The sequence below is a fragment of the Lethenteron reissneri genome, chromosome 24 (genome assembly GCF_015708825.2).
Source record: "Lethenteron reissneri isolate LAM-NWPU_2019-01 chromosome 24, ASM1570882v1, whole genome shotgun sequence".
NCBI lineage: Eukaryota > Metazoa > Chordata > Hyperoartia > Petromyzontiformes > Petromyzontidae > Lethenteron > Lethenteron reissneri.
In genome coordinates this window covers 1,088,508-1,111,605 of record NC_083802.1, presented here as the reverse complement: position 1 = coordinate 1,111,605, position 23,098 = coordinate 1,088,508, and the positions used below count along the sequence as shown (strand labels likewise).

At 58.6% G+C, this 23,098-nt stretch overlaps 1 protein-coding gene across 1 annotated transcript in view; it reads left to right on the top strand.

Moving 5' to 3' along the window:
* Positions 1-23,098, top strand: part of LOC133346321 (multiple PDZ domain protein-like) — a 54,817-nt gene that overhangs the window by 4,880 nt on the left and 26,839 nt on the right. The window contains 18 exon segments of the mRNA XM_061557817.1: positions 6-250; positions 3,004-3,159; positions 4,262-4,410; positions 6,085-6,268; positions 10,054-10,203; positions 11,242-11,325; positions 11,605-11,802; positions 13,446-13,551; positions 14,218-14,306; positions 14,725-15,076; positions 16,212-16,346; positions 17,546-17,625; positions 17,788-17,934; positions 18,908-19,057; positions 20,775-20,861; positions 21,836-22,078; positions 22,080-22,208; positions 22,836-23,045. Coding sequence (XP_061413801.1) covers positions 6-250; positions 3,004-3,159; positions 4,262-4,410; positions 6,085-6,268; positions 10,054-10,203; positions 11,242-11,325; positions 11,605-11,802; positions 13,446-13,551; positions 14,218-14,306; positions 14,725-15,076; positions 16,212-16,346; positions 17,546-17,625; positions 17,788-17,934; positions 18,908-19,057; positions 20,775-20,861; positions 21,836-22,078; positions 22,080-22,208; positions 22,836-23,045 — 2,894 coding nt within the window.

Below are 23,098 nucleotides of genomic sequence, written 5' to 3'. Positions count from 1 at the left end.
CCCAGCGGACCTGCAGGGCGCCGTGGCTGCCGTGGAGCGGCTGCAGGCGCGGCTGCGCGAGCTGAGCGCCGGCGACGGCGACGCCAGCGGCGGCGGTGCCGCCGACGACGACGACGGCGGCGGCGGCGGGGACGGCGACGCGATGGACGTGTGCGAGCGGCGGCTCGGCGCCCTGCGGGCCACCCTCGAAAGCCCCCTCTTCCAGCAGATCCTGCGCCTGCAGAGCTCCGTCCGGCACCTGCGTGACAAGGTGAGTCGGAATCGTAAATGGACATCCATCGCGGCGCGTGCATCCTCGCGGCGACGGCCACGGCGGTGGCTTTCGGCTCAGCCGTCGAAACGAAGACGGTGGTCGCCGTTCATCGTCGTCGTCGCGCGGCGCTTTGAGATGCTGCTGCTCCTGCGGCCGTCTGGACTGCTCTTTCCCTTCCGAGGAAGCCACTGGGAACTACGATGCACTTTTAAATCATCGTCTAGATTGACAAACTTGATTTGAAGCTTTCGTGACTGCAGGAATTCATACTCTTTGGTTCTTTCGGTAAAGTCACGTGGGTAGAAAACTAAATAATAGATCTCGGCGTTTCGATCTCAACAACAAGCAATCGTCTTCAGGTGAGAAAGAGAAACAAGCCACTGTGACAGGGCATCATAATGATCCGAGGGGGGGAGGGTCAATATAATGCCCTGTCACAGCGGCTTGTTTCTGTTTCTCACCTGAAGACGATTGCTTATTGTTACGATCGAAACATCGTGATCTATTATTTAGTTTTCTACCCACGTGACTTTACCTAAAGAACCAAAGAGTATAGATTGACAAACTCGTTTCTTTCGAGCCTGCTCGTTGCGTTTAGTGTTGTAGTCCTTCGCGCGGACCTCCGATTAGCGTAGAGAAATCCGAGGAGCTACAAAGCTCTGTTTCGCAGATGCCCGTGCGGTGCGTGGACCGTGCGAGTGCCGCGTCCGCCGTTCGGCACGGAGGGCAAGGGCAGGGCACGGGACGACGATTCGGGTGGCTGGCGTCGTCATGGGCACATTCCCCTTGGGATGACGCACCGCGGCAAATCATCGCTCCCCTCCTGCCAGATTAATTCCCACCGTTTTGCAGGCTGCCGCTGACTCTGCCACCCCCACCCACCCACCGGCCCCGCCCAGACTCCCCACCTCCCCCCAACTCTTCTGCCGTGGCATTCTAGGAATGTTCATCTGTCCAGACCGTGGTGGTCTGGAGGCCCACGTGTGTGTGTGTGTGTACGTGGCGGTCGTGACGGGCTGTGGTCCCGGCTGGCAGAAGTGCTGCGGATAGCACGGGCGTGTCCTCGGACACGTGTTCATGTTTTTAATGCACAAGACGCAAACGGACAAGGCGCCGGGGTGAGGGCTGGTTAGCAGATGGGAGGTGTTGGGTACGTGTTGGGTACGTGTTGGGTACGTGTGTGCGCGTGGCACAGTGGAGGGGAGGGCATAGCTGGGTGCATCTGCCAGTTATCTCAGTCCTGTCGGCCGGGCCTTCGACACTTCACGCGGCCTCAAGTGCACCTGGCCTGGCACGGCACAGGCGTGGAGTGGTAGTGGTGTGTGCGTAGGCAGTGGGGAGCGGTAGTGCAACGGGTAGCACCCTACAAACCCGGCGACCCGGGTTCGATTCCCCTCTCACGACCACCACCAACGCCAGCGACGATTATCTGCACCGATCCTGGGCCTCCTCCCCTAGGTCCACTCAGCCTCAATTGAGTACCTGGTGCGGCGTGTCGTAAACATCGCCACTCGGGGAGACAAAGGCGGCCGGGCGTGCCGCTTGCTGCCCAACCCCTTCGTGTGCCGTTCCGGCCTTAATAGCCGCCGCTTCTGCTGCTCGCAAACAGCACTTGCCCTGACAGTCCGTTCAGGATACACGGGGCCCATCTTTGTCTCTGCACCTCGCCAATGCAGCAAGGATCACGTAACGGCCACACACTCTCCCGTTTCCCTTTCAAGGCAGTAATGGGGTTTAAAGGGCTCAGCCGTGAGGTTACCCGTTGCTCTGTTTGGCTTGCGCTCGGAATGCAGCCGCAGCAGCAGCGATAAGAGAGATTAATTGCATCCTACAGAGTTGAGACCCGCGCAGAATTCCCCACTCGGCACACACACAGCCTCACAGCGACAAGGGTCTGGGTTCGATTCCGGACTCCAACACCGGTGTGTTAGAGAGTAAAGCCACAACATCTTGTTGTGGCTTTACTCTCTAACACGCCGGTGCGATGTACCAGTAACGCATTGGCATGTGTTTTGTTTACGCGACAAACCTTACTAATTGGCTTGTGTCGGGTGGTGGCGGGTTTAATGACGCATTTATATTTACGTGATCTAACCCAAAAACCTCTATGATCCATAAAAACAGCAGGCATCATCAGGGTCGGGATGGAACCCATGACCTCCTGATCCATAAAAACATCTCACCACAGGGAGAGCGAGAGAGAGACACGCGAACTCCAGATATACAGCAGCAGGCGTCAGGCTCAGGATTGAACCCACGACCTCCTGTACACCAGGCGAGGTGGTTAACATCTCACCACGAGGAGAGAGAGAGAGACTCAAACTCCAAATATACAGCAGCAGGCGTCAGGGTCAGTACGGAACCCACGACTTCCTGTACACCAGGCGAGGTAGTTAACATCTCACCACAGGGAGAGAGAGAGAGAGACACGCAGACTCCACATATACAGCAGCAGGCGTCAGGGTCAGGACTGAACCTACGACCTCCTGTACACCAGGCGAGGTGGTTAACATCTCTCCACAGGGAGAGAGAGAGACACGCAAACTCCACATATACAGCAACAGGCGTCAGGGTCAGGACTGAACCCACGACCTCCTGTACACCAGGCGAGGTGGTTAACATCTCACCACAGGGAGAGAGAGAGACTCAAACTCCAAATATACAGCAGCAGGCGTCAGGGTCAGGAGTGAACCCACGACCTCCTGTACACCAGGCGAGGTGGTTAACATCTCTCCACCGCGGCGCCGCAGGCGACACAGCTGCCCGGCGAGGTGGAGTTCGGCGTGGCGGAGCAGCTGGGGCTGTCGGCGACGGCCGTGCCGTGCTCCCGCTCGCCGGTGCTCACCTCGGCGCTGGTGTGCGGCGAGCCGTCCGGCTTCGGGCTGCTGGTGCAAGAGATGGCGCAGGTGAGGGTCGCGGTGCGTCCGTGCGGGCGTCCGTCCGGGCGTGCGAGTGATGAGCCGTGTCCGCTTATCGACTCATAGATAGATAGGGGTCTCTGTGGGTCTCTATGTATCTCTGTGAGTCTCTATGTATCTCTGTGAGTCCCTATGGGTCTCTGTCTCTAAGGGTCTCTATGTATCTCTTTGAGTCTCTAAGGGTCTCTATGTATCTCTTTGAGTCTCTATGAGTCTCTATGTATCTCTGTGAGTCCCTATGGGTCTCTATCTCTAAGGGTCTCTATTTATCTCTGTGAGTCTCTCTGGGTCTCTTTGTATCTCTGTGAGTCTCTCTGGGTCTCTATGTATCTCTGTGAGTCTCTCTGGGTCTCTTTGTATCTCTGTGAGTCTCTCTGGGTCTCTATGTATCTCTGTGAGTCCCAATGGGTCTATCTTTAAGGGGCCCTATGTATCTCTGTGAGTCTCTCTGGGTCTCTTTGTATCTCTGTGAGTCTCTATGGGTCTCTTTGTATCTCTGTGAGTCTCTACGGGTCTCTATGTGTCTCTCTAGGTTTCCATGTATCTCTATGCGACTCTATGCATCTCTGTGTGTCTCTTTGGATCTCTATGGGTCACTGGGTCTCTTTGTATCTCGAAGGGTTTACGATACGGTCCATCGTGGCTCATGTCTTCAAGCCACAGTGCTGTGTTGTAAGAGCTGCGCTACGAACTCGGCGACCCGAGTTCGATTCCCGCTCACGGTCAACGACAGTGGCGATAATCTAAACCGGTCCTGGGCCTCCCCTAGGTCGACTCAGCCTCAAATGAGTACCTAGTGCAGTGTGCGGTAAACATCGACACGAGGGAGACAAAGGTGGTTGGGTGTGGTGCTGGCCACCCACTCTCTGTGTGCGCTGTGCTGGCCTTCATAGGTGCTGTTCGCTAACAGCACTTGCCCCAGCAGGCTGTTAAGGCTATATGGGGGATCTTTGTCTTTGTGTACGACTCAGCCTGAAATGAGTACCTGGGTGCAGTGTGCAGTAAACACCGCCACTGGGGAGACAAAGGCGGCCGGGCGTGGTGCTGGCCATCCCTGCTTTTGCCCCAACAGTGTATGTTTGTGTCGCAGGGGCGAGTGGTGGAGTGCGTGGAGCTGCAGAGGCCGCGTGGGGGCACGCCGGGCGGCCTGGGCTTCCGCGTGGCCGGCCTGCGCAGCGACGAGAGGGGCGACCTCGGCATCTTCGTCCGGGACATCGCCCTGGGCGGCACGGCTCACCGGTAGAGCCACATCGGCCGTCCTCGGAGGGTGCCACGAACAACGCCGGAATCCCCGTGGCGACACGAGTTCGACTCTCGGGCGTGGCCCCCCCCCCACACCATCGGTTACCCCCCCCCACCACCCACCTAGGGCAGAGCTGTAATGGACCGAGAGCCAAGAAGTTGCCCCATGAGTTGTGCAAAGAGCCAAACGCCGGTTGGGGGGCGCCGGTTGGGTGGCGCCGGTTGGGTGGCGCCAGTTGGGTGGCACCGGTTGGGGGGCGCCGGTTGGGTGGCGCCGGTTGGGGGGCGCCGGTTGGGTGGCGCCGGTTGGGTGGCGCCAGTTGGGGGGCGCCGGTTGGGGGGCGCCGGTTGGGTGGCGCCGGTTGGGTGGCGCCGGTCAGGGGGCGCCGGTTGGGGGGCGTCGGTTGGCCACCGCTGCCCTAGGGGCGACTCGGGCTCACGGCACTTGACCCGAATATCCCGAGTAGGCTACCCGGGGGATCTTTGCCCTCGTTTAGTTTTTTTGTCGCGCGCCCCACCACCCCCCCTTCGCGGCAATGGCGCACGCCAGCAGTGCCGAGTGGCAGCGCTGAGTGGCACTCGAGGCCGCCAAAGTGCATCCTGCAGCGGTCGGACGCGAGTGGGCCCAATGCGGCCACCCTGATCCGGCTTAAACTAAAAGTGCAATAATGTGATGTGTTTTAATTTATTTTTATTATTTTACCAGGGTAAGGCCCACGCAGCCGCTGCACAGTAGTTCTTTTTCAGAAGCAGAACATTTCTACTGTAACTAGGAATCCAGTAGGGGTACGGGATAAGCGAAGCGTTTATAGAAACCACTCCGGTCGTCGCTCATTAGCTGATTACATTTGGAGCGTCGGTAATTGGTTTGCGCTCTGCCAGTAAAACCAAAAAAAAACACTCCAAATGTAAAACATCGCCAATGTTACTGTGGAGCAATTGCCGTCGTTGTGAAATAATGGCTCTGTCTGTGAGTGCGTGCGTCGTGCGGAGAGCGCTAACCGCTACACTGCGCTACGAACCCGGTCGACCCGAGTTCACGGCCACCAACACCGGTGACCATTATCTGAACCGGTCCTGGGCCTCCCCTAGGTCGACTCGACCTTCAAATGAGTACCTGCTGCCCTGTCACGCTTGGGGAGACAAAGGTGGCCGGGCATGGCACTGTCCACTCACCCCCCCCCCCCCGTGTGCTGTCCCGGCCTTGAAAGGTGTTGCTCGCTAACAGCACTTGTCCCCCAGTGCCTGTGTAGACTACACGGGGAACATTTAGCTTGTGTATATTGAGAGGGATGAGGTTTGTTTGCCTCAGGTGCTGTGAACATCAGTACCGGGGGAGACAAAGGCGGCCCTCGTGTGCCACCGTGCCGGCCTTCGTCGGTGCTGTCCGCTCATGGCATTTGCCTCAACAGCCTGTGAGGGCTACACGGCGGATCTTCGTGTTGGCCTTTGTGTGTGTACACAAGCACAAAGACACGCAAACAACAACAACTTAGATTTGTCCTGCACCCACAGTGAAACACGCAGTCACGCACGCAAAGACAAAGATCCCCTGTGTAGCCTTAACAGACTGTTGGGGCAAGTGCTGGTGGCGAGTAGCGGGCACCTATGAAAGGGAGCAGTAACTTTGCGTCTTTTTTTCTGGGCTCACCCCCACCCCCCGCACGGCAGGGACGGGCGGCTGCGTGAAGGCGACCAGATCTTGGCGATCAACGGGCTGCCGCTGGACACGAGCGTGTCGCACGCTTGCGCCGTGTCGCTGCTGCAGCAGGCCGCGGGCCCCGTCACGCTGCTCGTCGCTCGCCCACCGTGCCGGCCCGGCGACGACGATGGCGGCGGCGGCGGCATCCCGGCGGTAGGGGCCTCCACCCTGCGTGTGTGTGCGTGTGTGTGTGTGCGTGTGTGTGTGTGCGTGTGTGTGCGTGTGTGTGTGCGTGTGTGTGTGTGCGTGTGTGTGTGCGTGTGTGTGTGTGCGTGTGTGTGCGTGCGCGTGTGTGCGTGTGTGTGTGTGCGCGTGCCAGTTTAGGGCCCCCCTCTATCCGGCCAAATGGAAGCCGCTTGGGCAAGCGGTGGTGGTTGGGCACGCGGTGGTGGTTGGGCACGCATGTGGTGGTTGGGCAAGCGGTGGTGGTTGGGCACGCATGTGGTGGTTGGGCACACGGTGGTGGTTGGGCACGCATGTGGTGGTTGGGCAAGCCGTGGTGGTTGGGCAAGCGGTGGTGGTTGGGCACGCATGTGGTGGTTGGGCAAGCGGTGGTGGTTGGGCAAGCCGTGGTGGTTGGGCACACGGTGGTGGTTGGGCACACGGTGGTGGTTGGGCACACGGTGGTGGTTGGGCAAGCCGTGGTGGTTGGGCACACGGTGGTGGTTGGGCACACGGTGGTGGTTGGGCACACGGTGGTGGTTGGGCAAGCGGTGGTGGTTGGGCACACGGTGGTGGTTGGGCACGCATGTGGTGGTTGGGCAAGCGGTGGTGGTTGGGCAAGCGGTGGTGGTTGGGCAAGCGGTGGTGGTTGGGCACACGGTGGTGGTTGGGCAAGCGGTGGTGGTTGGGCAAGCGGTGGTGGTTGGGCAAGCGGTGGTGGTTGGGCAAGCGGTAGTGGTTGGGCAAGCGGTGGTGGTTGGGCAAGCGGTGGTGGTTGGGCACGCATGTGGTGGTTGGGCATGCCGTGGTGGTTGGGCAAGCGGTGGTGGTTGGGCAAGCGGTGGTGGTTGGGCAAGCGGTAGTGGTTGGGCACGCCGTGGTGGTTGGGCATGCGGGGGCGACGTGACCCGGCCAACGCACCCGCCTTGCCCCTGCCGGAGGAGCTCACTGATGATGGGGGAAACTGTTTCCAGATCTTTCAAGGATTCGTGAGCTCCTCACACTTTCATCCAGCCTGCAGGTTAAACCCAGGATGGATCTCGTAGGCAGGGCCAGCCTGAGTGTTTTTAACCGGCGCAGATGTTCCGTTAGAAGGGGGTCCACGTCTCGCAAGCGTAGAGAAGGGAGGGCATGACAGTGGCCGAGAAAACCCGAAGCTTCGTGTGGAGCGACAGACCAGGTAGCTTCCACACAGCAGCCTTACGCAGTCGATAGAGAAGACAGTGCCGCCCGACTGATTCGGAGTGAGACCTCTGCTGTCAAACTGGAGCTGATCGTAAGCACTCACACATTCACACAACAACAACTGCCAATAAGTGGCGGTGACGTCACCACGGCGCTTGTGCCAGGCTATGTGCACGTTAAGGCCACGTGAAGTGTCGAACACTTGCGCTGCCCTCCCCTCAAGATCTGGGGGAATGGCTTTGAAAGTTGTATAATCTCCTGTCGACGTAGATGCCACTGGTTCTTCACATTCTGCAGATGTAGATGCCACTGGTTATTCACGTTCTGCAGATGTAGATGCCACTGGTTCTTCACGTTCTGCAGATGTAGAAGCCACTGGTTCTTCACGTTGTGCCGATGTAGATACCCCTGGTTCTTCACGTTCTGCAGTTGTAGATGCCACTGGTTCTTCACGTTCTGCAGATGTAGATGCCACTGGTTCTTCACGTTCTGCAGATGTAGATGCCACTGGTTCTTCACGTTCTGCAGATGTAGATGCCCCTGGTTCTTCACGTTCTGCAGATGTAGATGCCACTGGTTCTTCACGTTCTGCAGATGTAGATGCCCCTGGTTCTTCACGTTGTGCAGATGTAGATGCCACTGGTTCTTCACGTTCTGCAGATGTAGATGCCACTGGTTCTTCACGTTCTGCAGATGTAGATACCCCTGGTTCTTCACGTTCTGCAGATGTAGACGCCACTGGTTCTTCACGTTCTGCAGATGTAGATGCCACTGGTTCTTCACGTTCTGCAGATGTAGATGCCCCTGGTTCTTCACGTTCTGCAGATGTAGATGCCACTGGTTCTTCACGTTCTGCAGATGTAGATGCCCCTGGTTCTTCACGTTCTGCAGATGTAGATGCCACTGGTTCTTCACGTTCTGCAGATGTAGATGCCACTGGTTCTTCACGTTCTGCAGATGTAGATGCCACTGGTTCTTCACGTTGTGCAGATGTAGATGCCCCTGGTTCTTCACGTTCTGCAGATGTAGATGCCACTGGTTCTTCACGTTCTGCAGATGTAGATGCCACTGGTTCTTCACGTTCTGCAGATGTAGATGCCCCTGGTTCTTCACGTTCTGCAGATGTAGATGTCACTGGTGCTTCACGTTCTGCAGATGTAGATGCCACTGGTGCTTCACGTTCTGCAGATGTAGATGCCACTGGTTCTTCACGTTCTACAGATGTAGATGCCACTGGTTCTTCACGTTCTGCAGATGCAGATGCCCCTGGTTCTTCACGTTCTGCAGATGTAGATGCCACTGGTTCTTCACGTTCTGCAGATGTAGATGCCACTGGTTCTTCACGTTCTGCAGATGCAGATGCCCCTGGTTCTTCACGTTCTGCAGATCTAGATGCCCCTGGTTCTTCACGTTCTGCAGTTGTAGATGCCACTGGTTCTTCACGTTCTGCAGATGTAGATGCCACTGGTTCTTCACGTTCTGCAGATGTAGATGCCACTGGTTCTTCACGTTCTGCAGATGTAGATGCCACTGGTTTTTCACGTTCTGCAGATGTAGATGCCACCACCGCCGTCTATTGCGCGGCGGTTTAAATTACGACTCTCGGTCCGAACGGGCCGCAACTGGACATACGGACCAGGTTTGTTTGTACCTCTGAAAGTTCGCAAGTAGAATGTTCGTAAATGGAGGAGTCCCCTGTATTGTTAACGTACAAAGCAGTGAACCATCTTGCACCCAGCCTACATCATTGACGACGCTGCACCCATTTGTCCCCCTCAAGGTTCAGATCATCTCTCTGCATTCCCAGATCGAGGCTTCTTCGGCCTATGGCTGACCGAGATGTTTTTCCCCGTGTAGCCCCCAGGCTACGGAACCCTCTCGGAGTCTGTGGACATTTTTTTTAAAATGCGTCTTAAAACCTATTTACATACGCTTCCGCTTTTTCAACTTTTAGCGCATTTGGCAACACGGATTTTTAAAACGTACTTGTAATATAATTGGTTTTCATGCCGAGTGCCTGCTGCTGCTGCTGTCGTTAACAGCGCTTTGAGATCCATGACAGAAGTTGTTTGGGTTAGATTGCGTAAATATAAATGTGTCATTAAACCCGTCACCATCCGACACAGCCAATTTAGTAAGGGGTTTGTCACGTAAGCCAAACGTGGCCAATTCGTTACAAGTACAGCACCCACCGGTTGTGTGTTGAAGAGTAAACCCACTACAATGTTTACAATTTCAGTACCGTGACGTTTCGCTTGTGATGACAACAACCAGCATCATCAGGCTGTCTATCTTGGATAAATGTTGGTCGCGAAAGCCTACGTGTTAAACTGCTTTAAGATCTTCTTGGTTCTTTCGGTAAAGTCACGTAGAAGGAAAATAATAAAATAAGACTAAAAAACCAATAAAATAATTCTCACGACGTTTCGGCCACAACGCATGCAGTCGTCCTCAGTTGAAGACCAGGTCTGTCGGGGAGACAGCGTCTGAATGCTTTGAGATCCTTGATGAAAAGCGCTATATAAATTGAATTATTATTATCACCTGTGCCCCCACCTCACCCACCGCCATCACCATCACCGCCACGGCAGGAGGGCGACGTCCCGCCGTGGGGCTGGGAGCGGGCGGTGGACACGGTGGAGCTGACCAACGACGGCTCGGGGCTCGGCTTCGGCATCGTCGGGGGCAAGGGCACCGGCGTGGTCGTCAAAACCATCCTGCCCGGGGGGGTCGCCGCTCGCGTGAGTCCGGTGCCGGGCCCGCCGCCCCCCGTGCCGCCCCCCCCCACCCACACCCTCGCCTATCCCACCCCAAGGTGGAATAGGACAGATTTTCTTTTTTTTTTCTTCTATCTCTCGCCCATGACGATCAGACGATAGGCCGTCACGACGTCATCGTCGCCTCCGGAGATACCGTCCGGGAGGAAATCTCGTGGGGGGGGGGGGAAGGACGGCACCACCCCCCCCACCCCGCGCTTGCGGATATCGCGGAGCCACGACCCGCGAGTTCCTCCCTTTCCGCATAGACGAAGATTCCGCCCCCCCCGTGTAGCCTTAACAGACTGTTGGGGCAAGTGCTGTTATAGCGAGCAGCACCTATGAAGGCCGGCGCTGTGGCACACGAGGGGGTGGATGGCCAACGTCGCGCCCGGCCGCCTTTGTCTCTCCCAGTGGCGACGTTTTACTACACCACGCCGCACCGGGTACTGATTTGAGGCCGAGTCGACCCAGGGGAGGCCCAGGAGCGGTTCATACAATCGTCACCGATGTTCGTGGCCCGTGAGCGTGAATCGAACCCGGGTCGCCGGGTTCGTAGCGCAGAGCGCTAACCGCTGCACCACCGTTCCCCACGCCCCTGCCCCCACCAAGGTGGATTAGGACGATTTTATTAGGACTGATTGGCCTCCACCTTTTGCCGTTGTTTCTCTGGTCTCACACTGGTGGTGAGACTGGGCCACAAAGGAGGCCAGCTATGGTGTGGGCCAATCTATTTCAAAGACAAATGCATCCATTATCATCGGAGCAAGTTTAATCTATTTGGTGTTTGAACATCTAAACACCTCCTGCTTCATTGCCAGAAATGGTAAAAAACCTATTGTTATTTTTCATCATTTTGGATACTGCTAAAAAGGTGCCGTGGATATCTATGGGCAGTGTGTATGTACGTTGAACTTCTTTCGCACCGTAAGAGGCCAGTCTGAGGTGCAGCGCTGCGTCTATGGATGATGATGATAATAATAGCGATACAAATAACAACAGCAACAACGTCTGGCCCTGCAGGATGGGAGGCTGCAGAGCGGAGACCACATCCTGCAGATCGGGGACACGGACGTGCAGGGCATGGGCAGCGAGCAGGTGGCCCAGGTGTGCCAACGCGCCCGCTGTGCACACACGCACCCCTCGCTCGTCTTCCCGTTCGGAGTTCCGGTGCGGTGAAGGGCGATGCTGGTGCCCGCGCGTGTCCGTGCGTGCGGTATGCGCTGTTCCGCGCGTGTGATGCACGCGCCGCGTGCGATGCACGCGCCGCGTGCGTGTGTGTGTGTGTACACGCGTGCGTTTGTGTGTACACGCGTGCGTTTGTGTGTACACGCGTGCGTTTGTGTGTACACGCGTGCGTGTGTGTGTACACGCGTGCGTGCGAAGGTCCTGCGCCAGTGCGGCACGCACGTCAAGCTGGTGATCGCGCGCGGCCTGAGGGAGGCCGAGCGCCCGTCGCCGCCGTCGTCGCCGCCGCCGCCGCAGTCCCCTGGGGGGTTGTCGTCGTCGTCGTCCACCCGGTCGGCCTCGAGGGAGGAGGAGATCCCCTCGGTCGCCTCCCTGCACGCCCTCCGCTCGGAAGAGGTGCGACCGGTGAATCGCCGGAATGGCCGACCGCAAATTGCCGCCCGCGCAATTGCTCGGCACGCGCGTGTGTGTGTGTGCGCGCTTGTGTGTGCGCGCGTGTGTGTGTGTGCGTGTGTGTGTGTGCGTGTGTGTGTGCGTGTGTGTGCGTGTGCGTGCGTGTGTGTGCATGTGTGTGTGTGCGTGTGTGTGTGCGTGTGTGTGTGCGTGTGTGTGCGTGCGCTTGTGTGCGCGTTTCGTGTCGACTCGGCCTCGAATGAGCGCCGGGGTGCGGTGTGGTAAAACATCGCCGCCGTGGAGGCAGTGGCGGCCCGGGCGTGGCGCTGGCTGCCCGCCCCCTCGTGTGCCGCTGCTGCTGCTGCTCTAACAGCACTTGTCCCCACCGACGGTCTTGGTGAAGGCTACACGGGGGGGGGCAGGGGGGACCTTTGTCTTTGCGTGCCCACGGTCGTGACCGCCAGCGGCACGTCGGATTTCTCAACAGACGCGCGTTGTAAGCGTTTAGAAAGCGTTCCGCTCTCGCGCGATCAGCGCTGCATGCGCGCGCAGCTCGTTAGCCGCGTGATTTGCGCCGCGGCGACAGATGCCGCCGCGTGATGAGCTCGGAGATCGGCGTTGGCTCCCCCCCCCCCCCCCCCCGCGAGACGACTTCAAAAATCTGGTGCCGCAGATGCCACCGGGACTGGGAATTCGGCAGACGCGCGATAACGAGCCCTTGCCACCGCAACCCCCTCCCCGTGCCCTTCCCCACCGCCCCCCCCATCCGTGGCAGCTGTTAACGCCAACAGCAGCAGCAGCAGCAACGACTCAAAAGGAAGGGAAAAAAAAACGATGAAAAAAATCCGGCACAAAATTTTGCACCGGGGAGGGGGAGGGCGAGGTGCCTGTTTGCCCGGGCGCCAGCCTTGCGCGCCGGCCAGCCGTGGTGAGCCGTTGCAAATTTGCGCCGTCTCATCGACCTGAATTAATGAATTTGTCCCGACGAAGTAGCTTTGGATTTCTTGAGTAACAAAAAAAACTTAAAAATATCTGACATTTATCAAAGTGACGTTGGCGCCCGTGAAACTGAGCTTGTGAATTCGACAAATTATCCGCCGCCGCCGCCACCGCCGCTGCGTTGGGGCAGTGGTGCACGAGCACAACCAACAACAACAACAACACAAACCTGCCCAACGTCGTCTCTGTGTCAACAACAACAACAATGCCGTGTGTGTGTGTGTGTCACGCTCGCTAACAGCACTTGCTCCAGCAGTCTGGTAAGGCTATAAGAGGGGGATCTTTGTCTTTGTATCAGTGTGTCAGCACGTGCGTGGAGCGGTGGCGCAGCGGTTAGTGCGCCGCGCTACGAACCCGACGACCCCGAAGTTCGATTCCCGCTCACGGCCACCACCAACGTCAGTGACGATTATCTGAACCGGTCCTGGGCCTCCTCCACTAGGTCAACTCAGCCTCAAATGAGTAACCTGGTGCGGTGTGTAGCAAACATCGCCACTGGGGAGACAAAAGCGGCCGGGCGTGGTGCTTGCCACTCGCCCCTTCGTGTGCGGTGCAGGTTCGTCATAGGTGCTGCTCGCTAACAACACTTGCCCCATAGGCGATACTCGCTTGTTGAAGGCTATTCGGGGGACCTTTGTCTGTGCCAGCAGGGCGAAGGGGTGGGTGGCGTCGAGGCCTACGAGGTGGAGCTCACGAAGGACACGCAGGGGCTGGGCATTACCATCGCTGGCTACGTTGGCGATAAGAACTCTGGTAACGTCTCGCCATCAGCTTGTCTATGGGTCTCTGTGTTGCGTCGATAGTTTATGTGTGAGTCTGCGGGTCTCTGTGTGAGTCTGTGGGTCTCTGTGTGAGTCTCTGGGTCTCTGTGTGAGTCTATGGGTGTCTGTGTAAGTCTATGGGTCCCTGTGTGAGTCAATGGGTGTCTGTGTAAGTCTATGGGTCTCTGTGTGAGTTTATGGGTCTCTGTGTGAGTTTATGGGTCTCTGTGTGAGTCTATGGGTGTCTGTGTGAGTCTTTGGGTCTCTGTGTGAGTCTATAGATCTCTCTGTGAGTCTGTGGTCTCTTTGTGAGTCTATGAGTGTCTGTGTAAGTCTATGAGTCTCTATGCGAGTCTATGGGTCTCTGTGTGAGTCTATGGGCAGTAAGATATTGGATCTTGACCAGGCTACTCCTGAAGTCGGCCTCTGGCTCACACGCCGGCCTAGGCTATAAAAAAAACCTCCACCGGTGGAGGGGGGTGGGGGGCTGGGTGGGGGAGGCCTTCATCCAGCTTTTGATTGATCGTGACGACGACGATGTGGTTCAACTCCTCGCCCGCAAAATTTCGAAGTGTAGAGCGTGTAGCCTGCGTGGCCGCGCAGGGTTGACGCTGCGTTGTTGCCGTGCGCGGTTGTTTTGCGGTTGGCCGCCGAGCAGAGCTGTCGGGAATCTTCGTGAAGAGCATCACCCCGGGCAGCGCCGCGGAGCACGACGGGCGCATCTGGGCCGGGGACCAGATCATCGCCGTGAGGCTCGCGCGGCACGCACGCACGCTTGCACAATCACGCGTTCGCACACACACTCATATACTCACGTACTCGCGCTCGCACGCACACACGCACTCGCACGCACTCGCACGCGTGCATTCACACACACGCTCATACACTCACGTACTCGCACACGCACGCGCACACGCACTCACGCGTACACGCACCTTGCACACACTGACACGCACACGGCGCACGTACGTACACACACATACACACGACACACGGTTCGGATTAACGTCACTGGTGTTTGGTGACCGTGAGCGGGAATCGAACTCGGGCCATAACCGATGCACTACCGCTCCCCACCACACACGCACGCACACACACGCACACACACACACGTACACACACACACACGCGCACACATGCGCACACGCACACACACGCGCGCCAGGTGGACGAGACGGACCTGCAGGGCTTCACCAACCAGCAGGCGGTGGAGGTGCTGCGCCGCACCGGCAGGACGGTGCGCCTCACACTCGCCCGCCGGGAGCCGCGGCACGGCGCGGCCGCCGGCGGGCGCCGCTCCTCCCGGCACAGCCCCGGCTCGGGGTCGAGCGAGGGCGGCGACGACGACGACGGTGACGACGGTGACGAGGTGGAGGAAGAGGGGCGACGGCGCTCAACCTCTCCCGGCGGCCGGCGCGGGCTCGGCAGCGGCGGCGGCAAGCGAGAGAAGATCTGGAGCGCCGACGCGGAGACGGACGCCCCCAGCGTCACCGTCACCATCTCGCCCTCCAGGCCCGGTGAGACTTTGGGTGCGCTACGGTGGGCTCGGAGATGTTGACTACATCGCCTGGTGTGCAGGAGGTCGTGGGTTCGATCCTGACCCTGACGACGCCTGCTGTATATTTGAAGTCTGCGTGTCTCTCTCATCATCATCATCATCACGGTGGCTAGGAGATGTTAACTACCTCGCCTGGTGTACAGGAGGTCGTGGGTTCGATCCTGACCCTGACGACGCCTGCTGTATATTTTAAGTCTGAGTGTCTCTCTCTCTCATCATCATCACGGTGGCTAGGAGATGTTAACTACCTTGCTTGGTGTACAGGAGGTCGTGGGTTTAATCCTGACCCCGACGATGCCTGCTGCTGTGTATTTGGAGTTTGCGTGTCTCTCTCGCTCTCCCCGTGGTGGTCACGTGGATTTTTTTCTCCGGGGTCCTCCTGTTTTTCCCCTCCACATTTCGAATCAACGGTCATGTGCTTAGAGTTATTTGGCTGCTGCTGTGAATTTCCACGAGATGATGATGATGGTAAGCCGCCACTTTCGTTGAGCTATCGTTTGTGATAGCCAGGTCGCTCCTGGAAAAATATCTACAATATAGCTCAGTGAGCCTTACACCTGGTGAAATAAAAATAGTTTAGTTCAGTGGTGGTGGCGACGAGCGGTTGCCGGGTCGCAACAAACGTCGGGCGGCCTTCACCGTGCACGCACCACCATCTCTGCCGGGAGATAGCCGGCTAATTATCGTCTTTCTTTTCTTACCTTATACAGATTTACAAACACTAATTGTGTTTTCCCAATCGTGGTTATTTTCACTTATTTTTAATCGGCCAAAATCTTTGACCGTGATGCCCGCGCCGGGCGGCACGTCGGTATTAACCAGGACGGCCGCTGGGCTGAAACCGCTCGGGTCGCGTCAAGCCCCGAATCGTTTCGCCGCCGGATCTGTTTCATCATCTTCGTCGTCGTCATCGTTGCCGAGGAGGAGGCGGTGGTGGCGGCGCTAGGCGGCCACGCGGCAGCGGGCGGAACGTTACGGACACACGAGCGACGAGCGAGCGACGAGCGAGCGACGAGCGATCGACGAGCGATCGACGAGCGATCGACGAGCGATCGACGAGCGGGCATGCGCGGGCGTTGTGTTGGCGCGCGTAGGCGGTGTGTGGGGCGGCGCGAGGCGCACCAGCGGCGGTGGCGGTACCACGCTGAGCGCTGCCGGCACGGACAACGATGAGGAGGAGGTGGACGATGCTCGTGGGCGGGAGGCCGAGCGGCGTCGCTTCCTCCCCGGTTAGCTCGCCCGGCCCCCCACCCCCCACCCCCCCCACCCACCCGCCTTGACGGCCACCAACGGGAAGGGGAGTTTGACAACAGCGATCCACCAACCCTCCCGCTGCTGCTGCTGCCTCCATAGCGCCGGGTTACAGGGCAGCCACCGCAGCCGCCGCCGCCACCCGCTTCCGTCCCGTGTTGCGCTGTTTTGTTCGGCGTAGGGGAGGCGGCGTGAGGCCCGCGGCGTTTGTTGACGTTGGCCGTGCCGATTGTCGTCGGCGTGACGCCAACTCGCGAGCTCTCTCCCCCTCCCCCCCCCCCCCCCCGTCGTGGCTAGGAGATGTTAACTCCCTCGCCTGGTATACAGGAGGTCGTGGGTTCGATCCCGACCCTGACGCCTGCTGTATATTTGGAGTTTGCATCTCTCATCATCATCATAACGGTGGCTAGCAGATGTTAATTATCTCGCCTGGTATGCAGGAGGTCGTGCGTTCGATCCCAACCCTGAGGATGCCTGGATTTTGCGTGTCTCTCTCTGCCCGTGGCGGTCTCGTGGATTTTCCCTCTGGATCCTGCAGTTTTTCCGCCTCCACGTTTAAAATCGACGTGCGAGTATTTTGGCTGCTGTGCATTTTCACGCGATGAGACACCATAGAGCTGTCGTGCGTGATGGCCAGGTCGCTTCTCAAAGAGAGCTGCATAGCTCAGTGGGCCTTACCTGGTAGAATACATCTAAATCGTTTACAGTCTTAGTTTACCTGCTCCGTCGCACGCACGCCGATTCGTAGCTCGTGGTGCCCACGCCGCTATTTAAATCATCACGAGCTTGTGTGCCCGTCCAAGGACGGGTCTATATCGCAGTAAATCTGAAGTATTCAATAGAAAAATTGTTCAGCTCATGATTATCAATGAGGGGGGGGGGGATGCCTCACTTCATCCGTTCATGATTATTAATGACGGTGGGGGGGGGGGGGGGGCCTCATGTGGAGTGACGTCACGCGCGGGACGCGCACACATCCTTGGCTTATTATATTAGTAATCATCTAGATTGACGAACTCACTTCTTTAGGCCTGCTTTTTGTGTGTTTAGTTTGTTGTCCTTCCCCGCCCCCGCCCCTCCGATGAGCAAGTCTGGCTACGTACGGTGCGAAAGAAGTTCAACGTGCACACAAACTCCTCCTCATCACCCTCCTCCTCTTCCTCCTCGTCTCGTGCAGGAATCAAGGCCTCCACCGAGGACGACGACGTCGTCAGGGCCAGCTGGCAGAACATCCTCGGAGCGGGGAAAGAAGTGGTGGTGCGTCGCCCAACCGCGCACTCCCGTCGCCGCCCGTCGTCGGGGACGGGCACGCGCCCACCCCCATTGGCGCCGTTAGAAGTTCCAGACGGACGTGAAGCGTTCGCGTCGTCGTTCGTAACCCCCCCCCCACCCTCCTTCTCCCTCCGCGTCGCCGTCCAGGTGTCGCGCGTGTTCAAGACGAGCGAGCGCAGTGGCCTGGGCATCAGCCTCGAGGGCTCCCTGGGGCACCACCACATCCGCTCCATCCTGCCCGAGGGGCCCGTGGGGCGCAGCGGCCTGCTGCTCAGCGGGGACGAGCTGCTGGAGGTCGGGGCCCCCCCCACACACCCACCGCACTCACCCACCCCACCCCAGCCACCTCACCCACCCACCGCACTCACCCGCCCCACCCCAGCCCACGCACCCCACCCCACCCCAGCCATCTGACCCACCCACCCCACCCACCCACCCCCAGCCATCTGACCCACCCCTCCACCACCCCACCCACCCCACCCATGCCACCAAATCCCACCCACCCCACCCCAGACATCTGACCCACCCCCCCACCACACCACCCACCCCACCCACCACACCTACCCCACCTAATTCCACCCACCCCACCCCAGACATCTGACCCACCCCCCCACCACACCACCCACCCCACCCACCCCACCTAATCCCACCCACCCCACCCCACCCACCCCACCCATGCCACCCACCCCACCCCAGCCATCCAATCCACCCACCCCACCCACCCCACCCATCCCACCCACCGCACCCACCCCACCCATCCTCCCCACCGACCCCACCCATCCACCCTACCCACCCAAGCCATCCGACCCACCCACCCCACCACCCCACATACCCCCCCACCCCTAACCACTCCACCCACCCCACCCCACCTACCATACCCATTACACCCACCCAACCCCACCCACCACACCCATAAACCCCCCCACCCACCCCACCTACACCCCGACCCCACCCCAGCCATCCGACCCACCGACCACCCCAACCCACCAACCCCACCATCCCACCCCACCCACCGACCCCAACCTACAGCCTCCCGCCCACTCCCTACCCACCCCTCTACCCCATACTGTCCCCTCTCCTGTAGCCACCCCCCCCCCTTAGTGAGAGTGAGGGAATGGAGGGGGGAGAAGGAGAGAGGGAGGGGGGGGGACGGAGGGAAGAAGCGTGGGTGGGGGGGGCAGAGGGAAGGAAAGTGCGAGGGAGGAGGGGAGCGAGCGAGGGAGGTCACGTGTGTTGACGGGGCCCCCCCTCTGGCCCCCCCCCCCAGGTGAACGGCACGCGCCTGCTGGGCCGTGCCCACCGCGAGGTGGTGGCCATCCTCAAGGAGCTGCCGCTCGCCGTCACCATGGTGTGCTCCCGGCACGCCCACGACTACGACGCCGGCGCCGGCGGGCAGAGCGCCTCGTCGCCCGGCCAGGTGAGAGCCGGGTCGGCACTCGCTCGCTCTCTCTCTCTCTCTCGCCCCTGCCCATAGACTCAGCACTGCCCATAGACTCAACACTGCACCATAGACTCAGCACTGCACCATAGACTCAACACTGCCCATAGACTCAACACTGCCCATAGACTCAACACTGCCCATAGACTCAACACTGCACCATAGACTCAGCACTGCACCATAGACTCAACACTGCCCATAGACTCAACACTGCCCATAGACTCAACACTGCCCATAGACTCAACACTGCACCATTGACTCAACACTGCCCATAGACTCAACACTGCCCATAGACTCAACACTGCACCATAGACTCAGCACTGCACCATAGACTCAACACTGCCCATAGACTCAACACTGCCCATAGACTCAACACTGCCCATAGACTCAACACTGCACCATTGACTCAACACTGCACCATTGACTCAACACTGCCTATAGACTCAACACTGGACCATATACTCAACACTGCCCATAGACTCAACAATGCACCATAGACTCAACACTGCCCATAGACTCAACACTGCCCATAGACTCAACACTGACCATAGACTCAACACTGCCCATAGACTCAACGCTGCTCATAGACTCAACACTGCCCATAGACTCAACACTGCACCATAGACTCAACACTGACCAAAGACTCAACACTGCACCATAGACTCAACACTGCTCATAGACTCAACACTGCACCATTGACTCAACACTGCCTATAGACTCAACACTGGACCATATACTCAACACTGCCCATAAACTCAACAATGCACCATAGACTCAACACTGACCAAAGACTCAACACTGCACCATAGACTCAACACTGCCCATAGACTCAACACTGCCCATAGACTCAACACTGCCCATAGACTCAACACTGCACCATTGACTCAACACTGCCTATAGACTCAACACTAGACCATATACTCAACACTGCCCATAGACTCAACAATGCACCATAGACTCAACACTGCCCATAGACTCAACACTGCCCATAGACTCAACACTGACCATAGACTCAACACTGCCCATAGACTCAACACTGCCCATAGACTCAACACTGCACCATAGACTCAACACTGACCAAAGACTCAACACTGCACCATAGACTCAACACTGCTCATAGACTCAACACTGCCCATAGACTCAACACTGCACCATAGACTCAACACTGACCAAAGACTCAACACTGCACCATAGACTCAACACTGCTCCATAGACTCAACACTGCCCATAGACTCAACACTGCCCATAGACTCAACACTGCCCATAGACTCAACACTGCCCATAGACTCAACACTGCCCGTAGACTCAACATTGCATCATAGACTCAACACTGCCCATAGACTCAACACTGCCCATAGACTCAACACTGCCCATAGACTCAGGGCCGCATGGTTGGCTACGTACGGTGCGAAAGAAGTTTAACGCATGGTACACACATAACGCTGCGTTTCTGATTCCGGTCGCGTGGTGCGTCTCACGTCACTATCGTCGCCTGTGTGTCCGTGTTTTCGAGTCTACGTGTCTGCACGTGCGTCCGTGCGTGCGAGTCTACGAACGTTGGCAGCATCGACATCTTTGCGTGACCATGCGTGCGTGTTGTACCACACGTGCGCGTATGTACCGTATCCACGCGCGCGCGTGACAGACCGTGCGTGTGTGCGTGCCTGCGTGCGTGCGTGTGCCCGTCTCTCGGCAGCTCGGGTTGCCCGCCCCGCGGCTGCCACCTTTCGCGTGGGGAGGCAGCCAACAGAGTCTCGCCAGCTCTGACCACAGCCTGGGCCAGGTGAGAGCGGCACAGCCCTCGACGTGGGGCCCTCCCGTGGCGTCGTCGGCCCGGCGCGGCTTCGTGCGTCCGCAAATAGTTTATAGTTCTCTCGGTTAGTTTTAGAGATGTTTGTGGCTTGCCAGGCCGTGGTGGCGAGAGGGTTGGCGGGTCGCGACCGACGTCACGAGGCTTCCGCCACACGCGCCGGGAGGAGGGGCCGCACGATGGCCCCACGGCAAATGCGCCACGCCGGCTAATTATCGTCTGTGCCTTATTACGTCATGTATAGATTTGGAAGGCGCTGCTATGTAGGTTATAACATTGTACGCAAGATGACAGTGGTTGAGACGGGGTTGTTATTAATGGCGGTGGTGTAGTCATGGTACGTACTATGGACTTCGGGTTCGGCGATGGATCGTCAACGCTGAGCAGCACCAGCACAGCTTCTCTTGCCCATCGTGGGGTGAGGTGTTAAACTAATTTAATCTATTTTTTTTATTAATCAGGTAAGGTCCACTAAGCTACATAGCTCTTTTTCGTAAGCGACCTGGCTGTCACAAACGATAGCTCTACGTCCTCATTGCGTGGAATGTACAGCAGCCAAATAATCTTAAACGCACATGGATTCTCAATGTGGATAAAAATCCACACAGAGAGAGAGGGAGACACGCAACTCCAAATATACAGCAGGCGTCAGCATCAAATCCACGACTTCCTGCATACCAGGCGAGGTTGTTAACATCTCCCGGCCACCATGATGATGATGAGAGAGAGACGCAAACTCCAAATATGCAGTTTAACACGTAGGCTTTCGCGACCAATATCATCCATAATAGAGGTTTTGGGTTAGATCGTGTATACAACAGGCGTCGGGGTCGGGATTAAATCCACGACTCCCTGCATACCGGGCGAGGTCGTTAACATCTCCTAGCCACCGTGGCGCCCTTAGTGACCGCGACCTTCGCCCCCCACCGCCCCCGCCCCCCACGCAGATGTGGTCCGGGGGTAGCCCCCCCGCGTCTCCAGATGGCGCTCTCGCGGCCGGCAGGCCCAAGGCTCCGGCCGCGACGAACCTCGGACCCCAGAGTGGCGTCTCCTCCTCCTCCTCGTCTCCCGCGGCGTCGCGGACGGAGACGGAGCGAGCGCCGTGGAGCCCGGACGACGGCGGCGCCGGAGTCGTTCTCGGGGGACCCCGGAGCGCCGGGCCGGTGGGGGGGGGCGCGACGGGGACAGAGGCCGAGGAGGGGGAGGGGGGGGGTGGCGGCGGTTGCCGGAGGGCAGCAGCCCATGTGGGACTCGGAGGTGCAGTGGATCGAGCTGGAGAAGGGCAGCCAGGGGCTGGGGTTCAGCATCCTGGACTACCAGGTGAGTGAGAGGCCGAGGGACGATCCCGGGAGGCTCCCCAGTCGCAGCCGTCGTCGTCAGCAACATTGTCGTCGTCGTCACCATCATCATCATCCCCGTCGTCATCATCGTCACCATCATCATTACCGTCGTCATCGTCGTCACCATCATCATTACCGTCGTCATCATCATCGTCATCATCATCATTACCATCATCATCATCGTCACCATCATCATCATTACTGTCGTCATCGTCGTCACCATCATCATTACCATCGTCATCATCATCGTCACCATCATCATCATTACCATTGTCATCATCGTCACCATCATCATCATTACTGTCGTCATCATCGTCACCATCATCATCATTACCATCGTCATCATCATCGTCACGATCATCCTCGTCAGCAGCCATGGTCGTCCCTTCCAGCCCCTCCCATCACGGCCGCCCCCCCCCCCCACCATGGCCGCCCTCATGGCTGTCCCCACGGCCGCACCCACGGCTGCCCCCCACGGCTGCCCCCCCCCCACCACGGCTGCCCCCCCTCCCCCCACCACGGCCACCCCCCAATGGCCGCCCCACCACGGCCACCCCCGCAGCCGCCCCCACTGCCACCGCCTGCCGGTGCCGTGTGTTGCCGGCAGGACCCGTGGGACGCGGACCGCAGCGTGGTGCTTATCCGCTCGCTAGTGCCGGGCGGCGCCGCCGAGCGGGACGGCCGCCTGCTGCCCGGCGACCGCCTGGCGTTCGTCAATGAGCGCGACCTCACCGGCGCCGGCCTGGAGGAGGCCGTCGCGGCCCTCAAGGGGGCACCGGCGGGCACCGTTCGCATCGGCGTGGCCAAGCCCCTGCCGGTGAGAAGGGGGAGGGAGGGAAGTGGGAAGGGAGGGAGGCAGGGAGGGGAGGG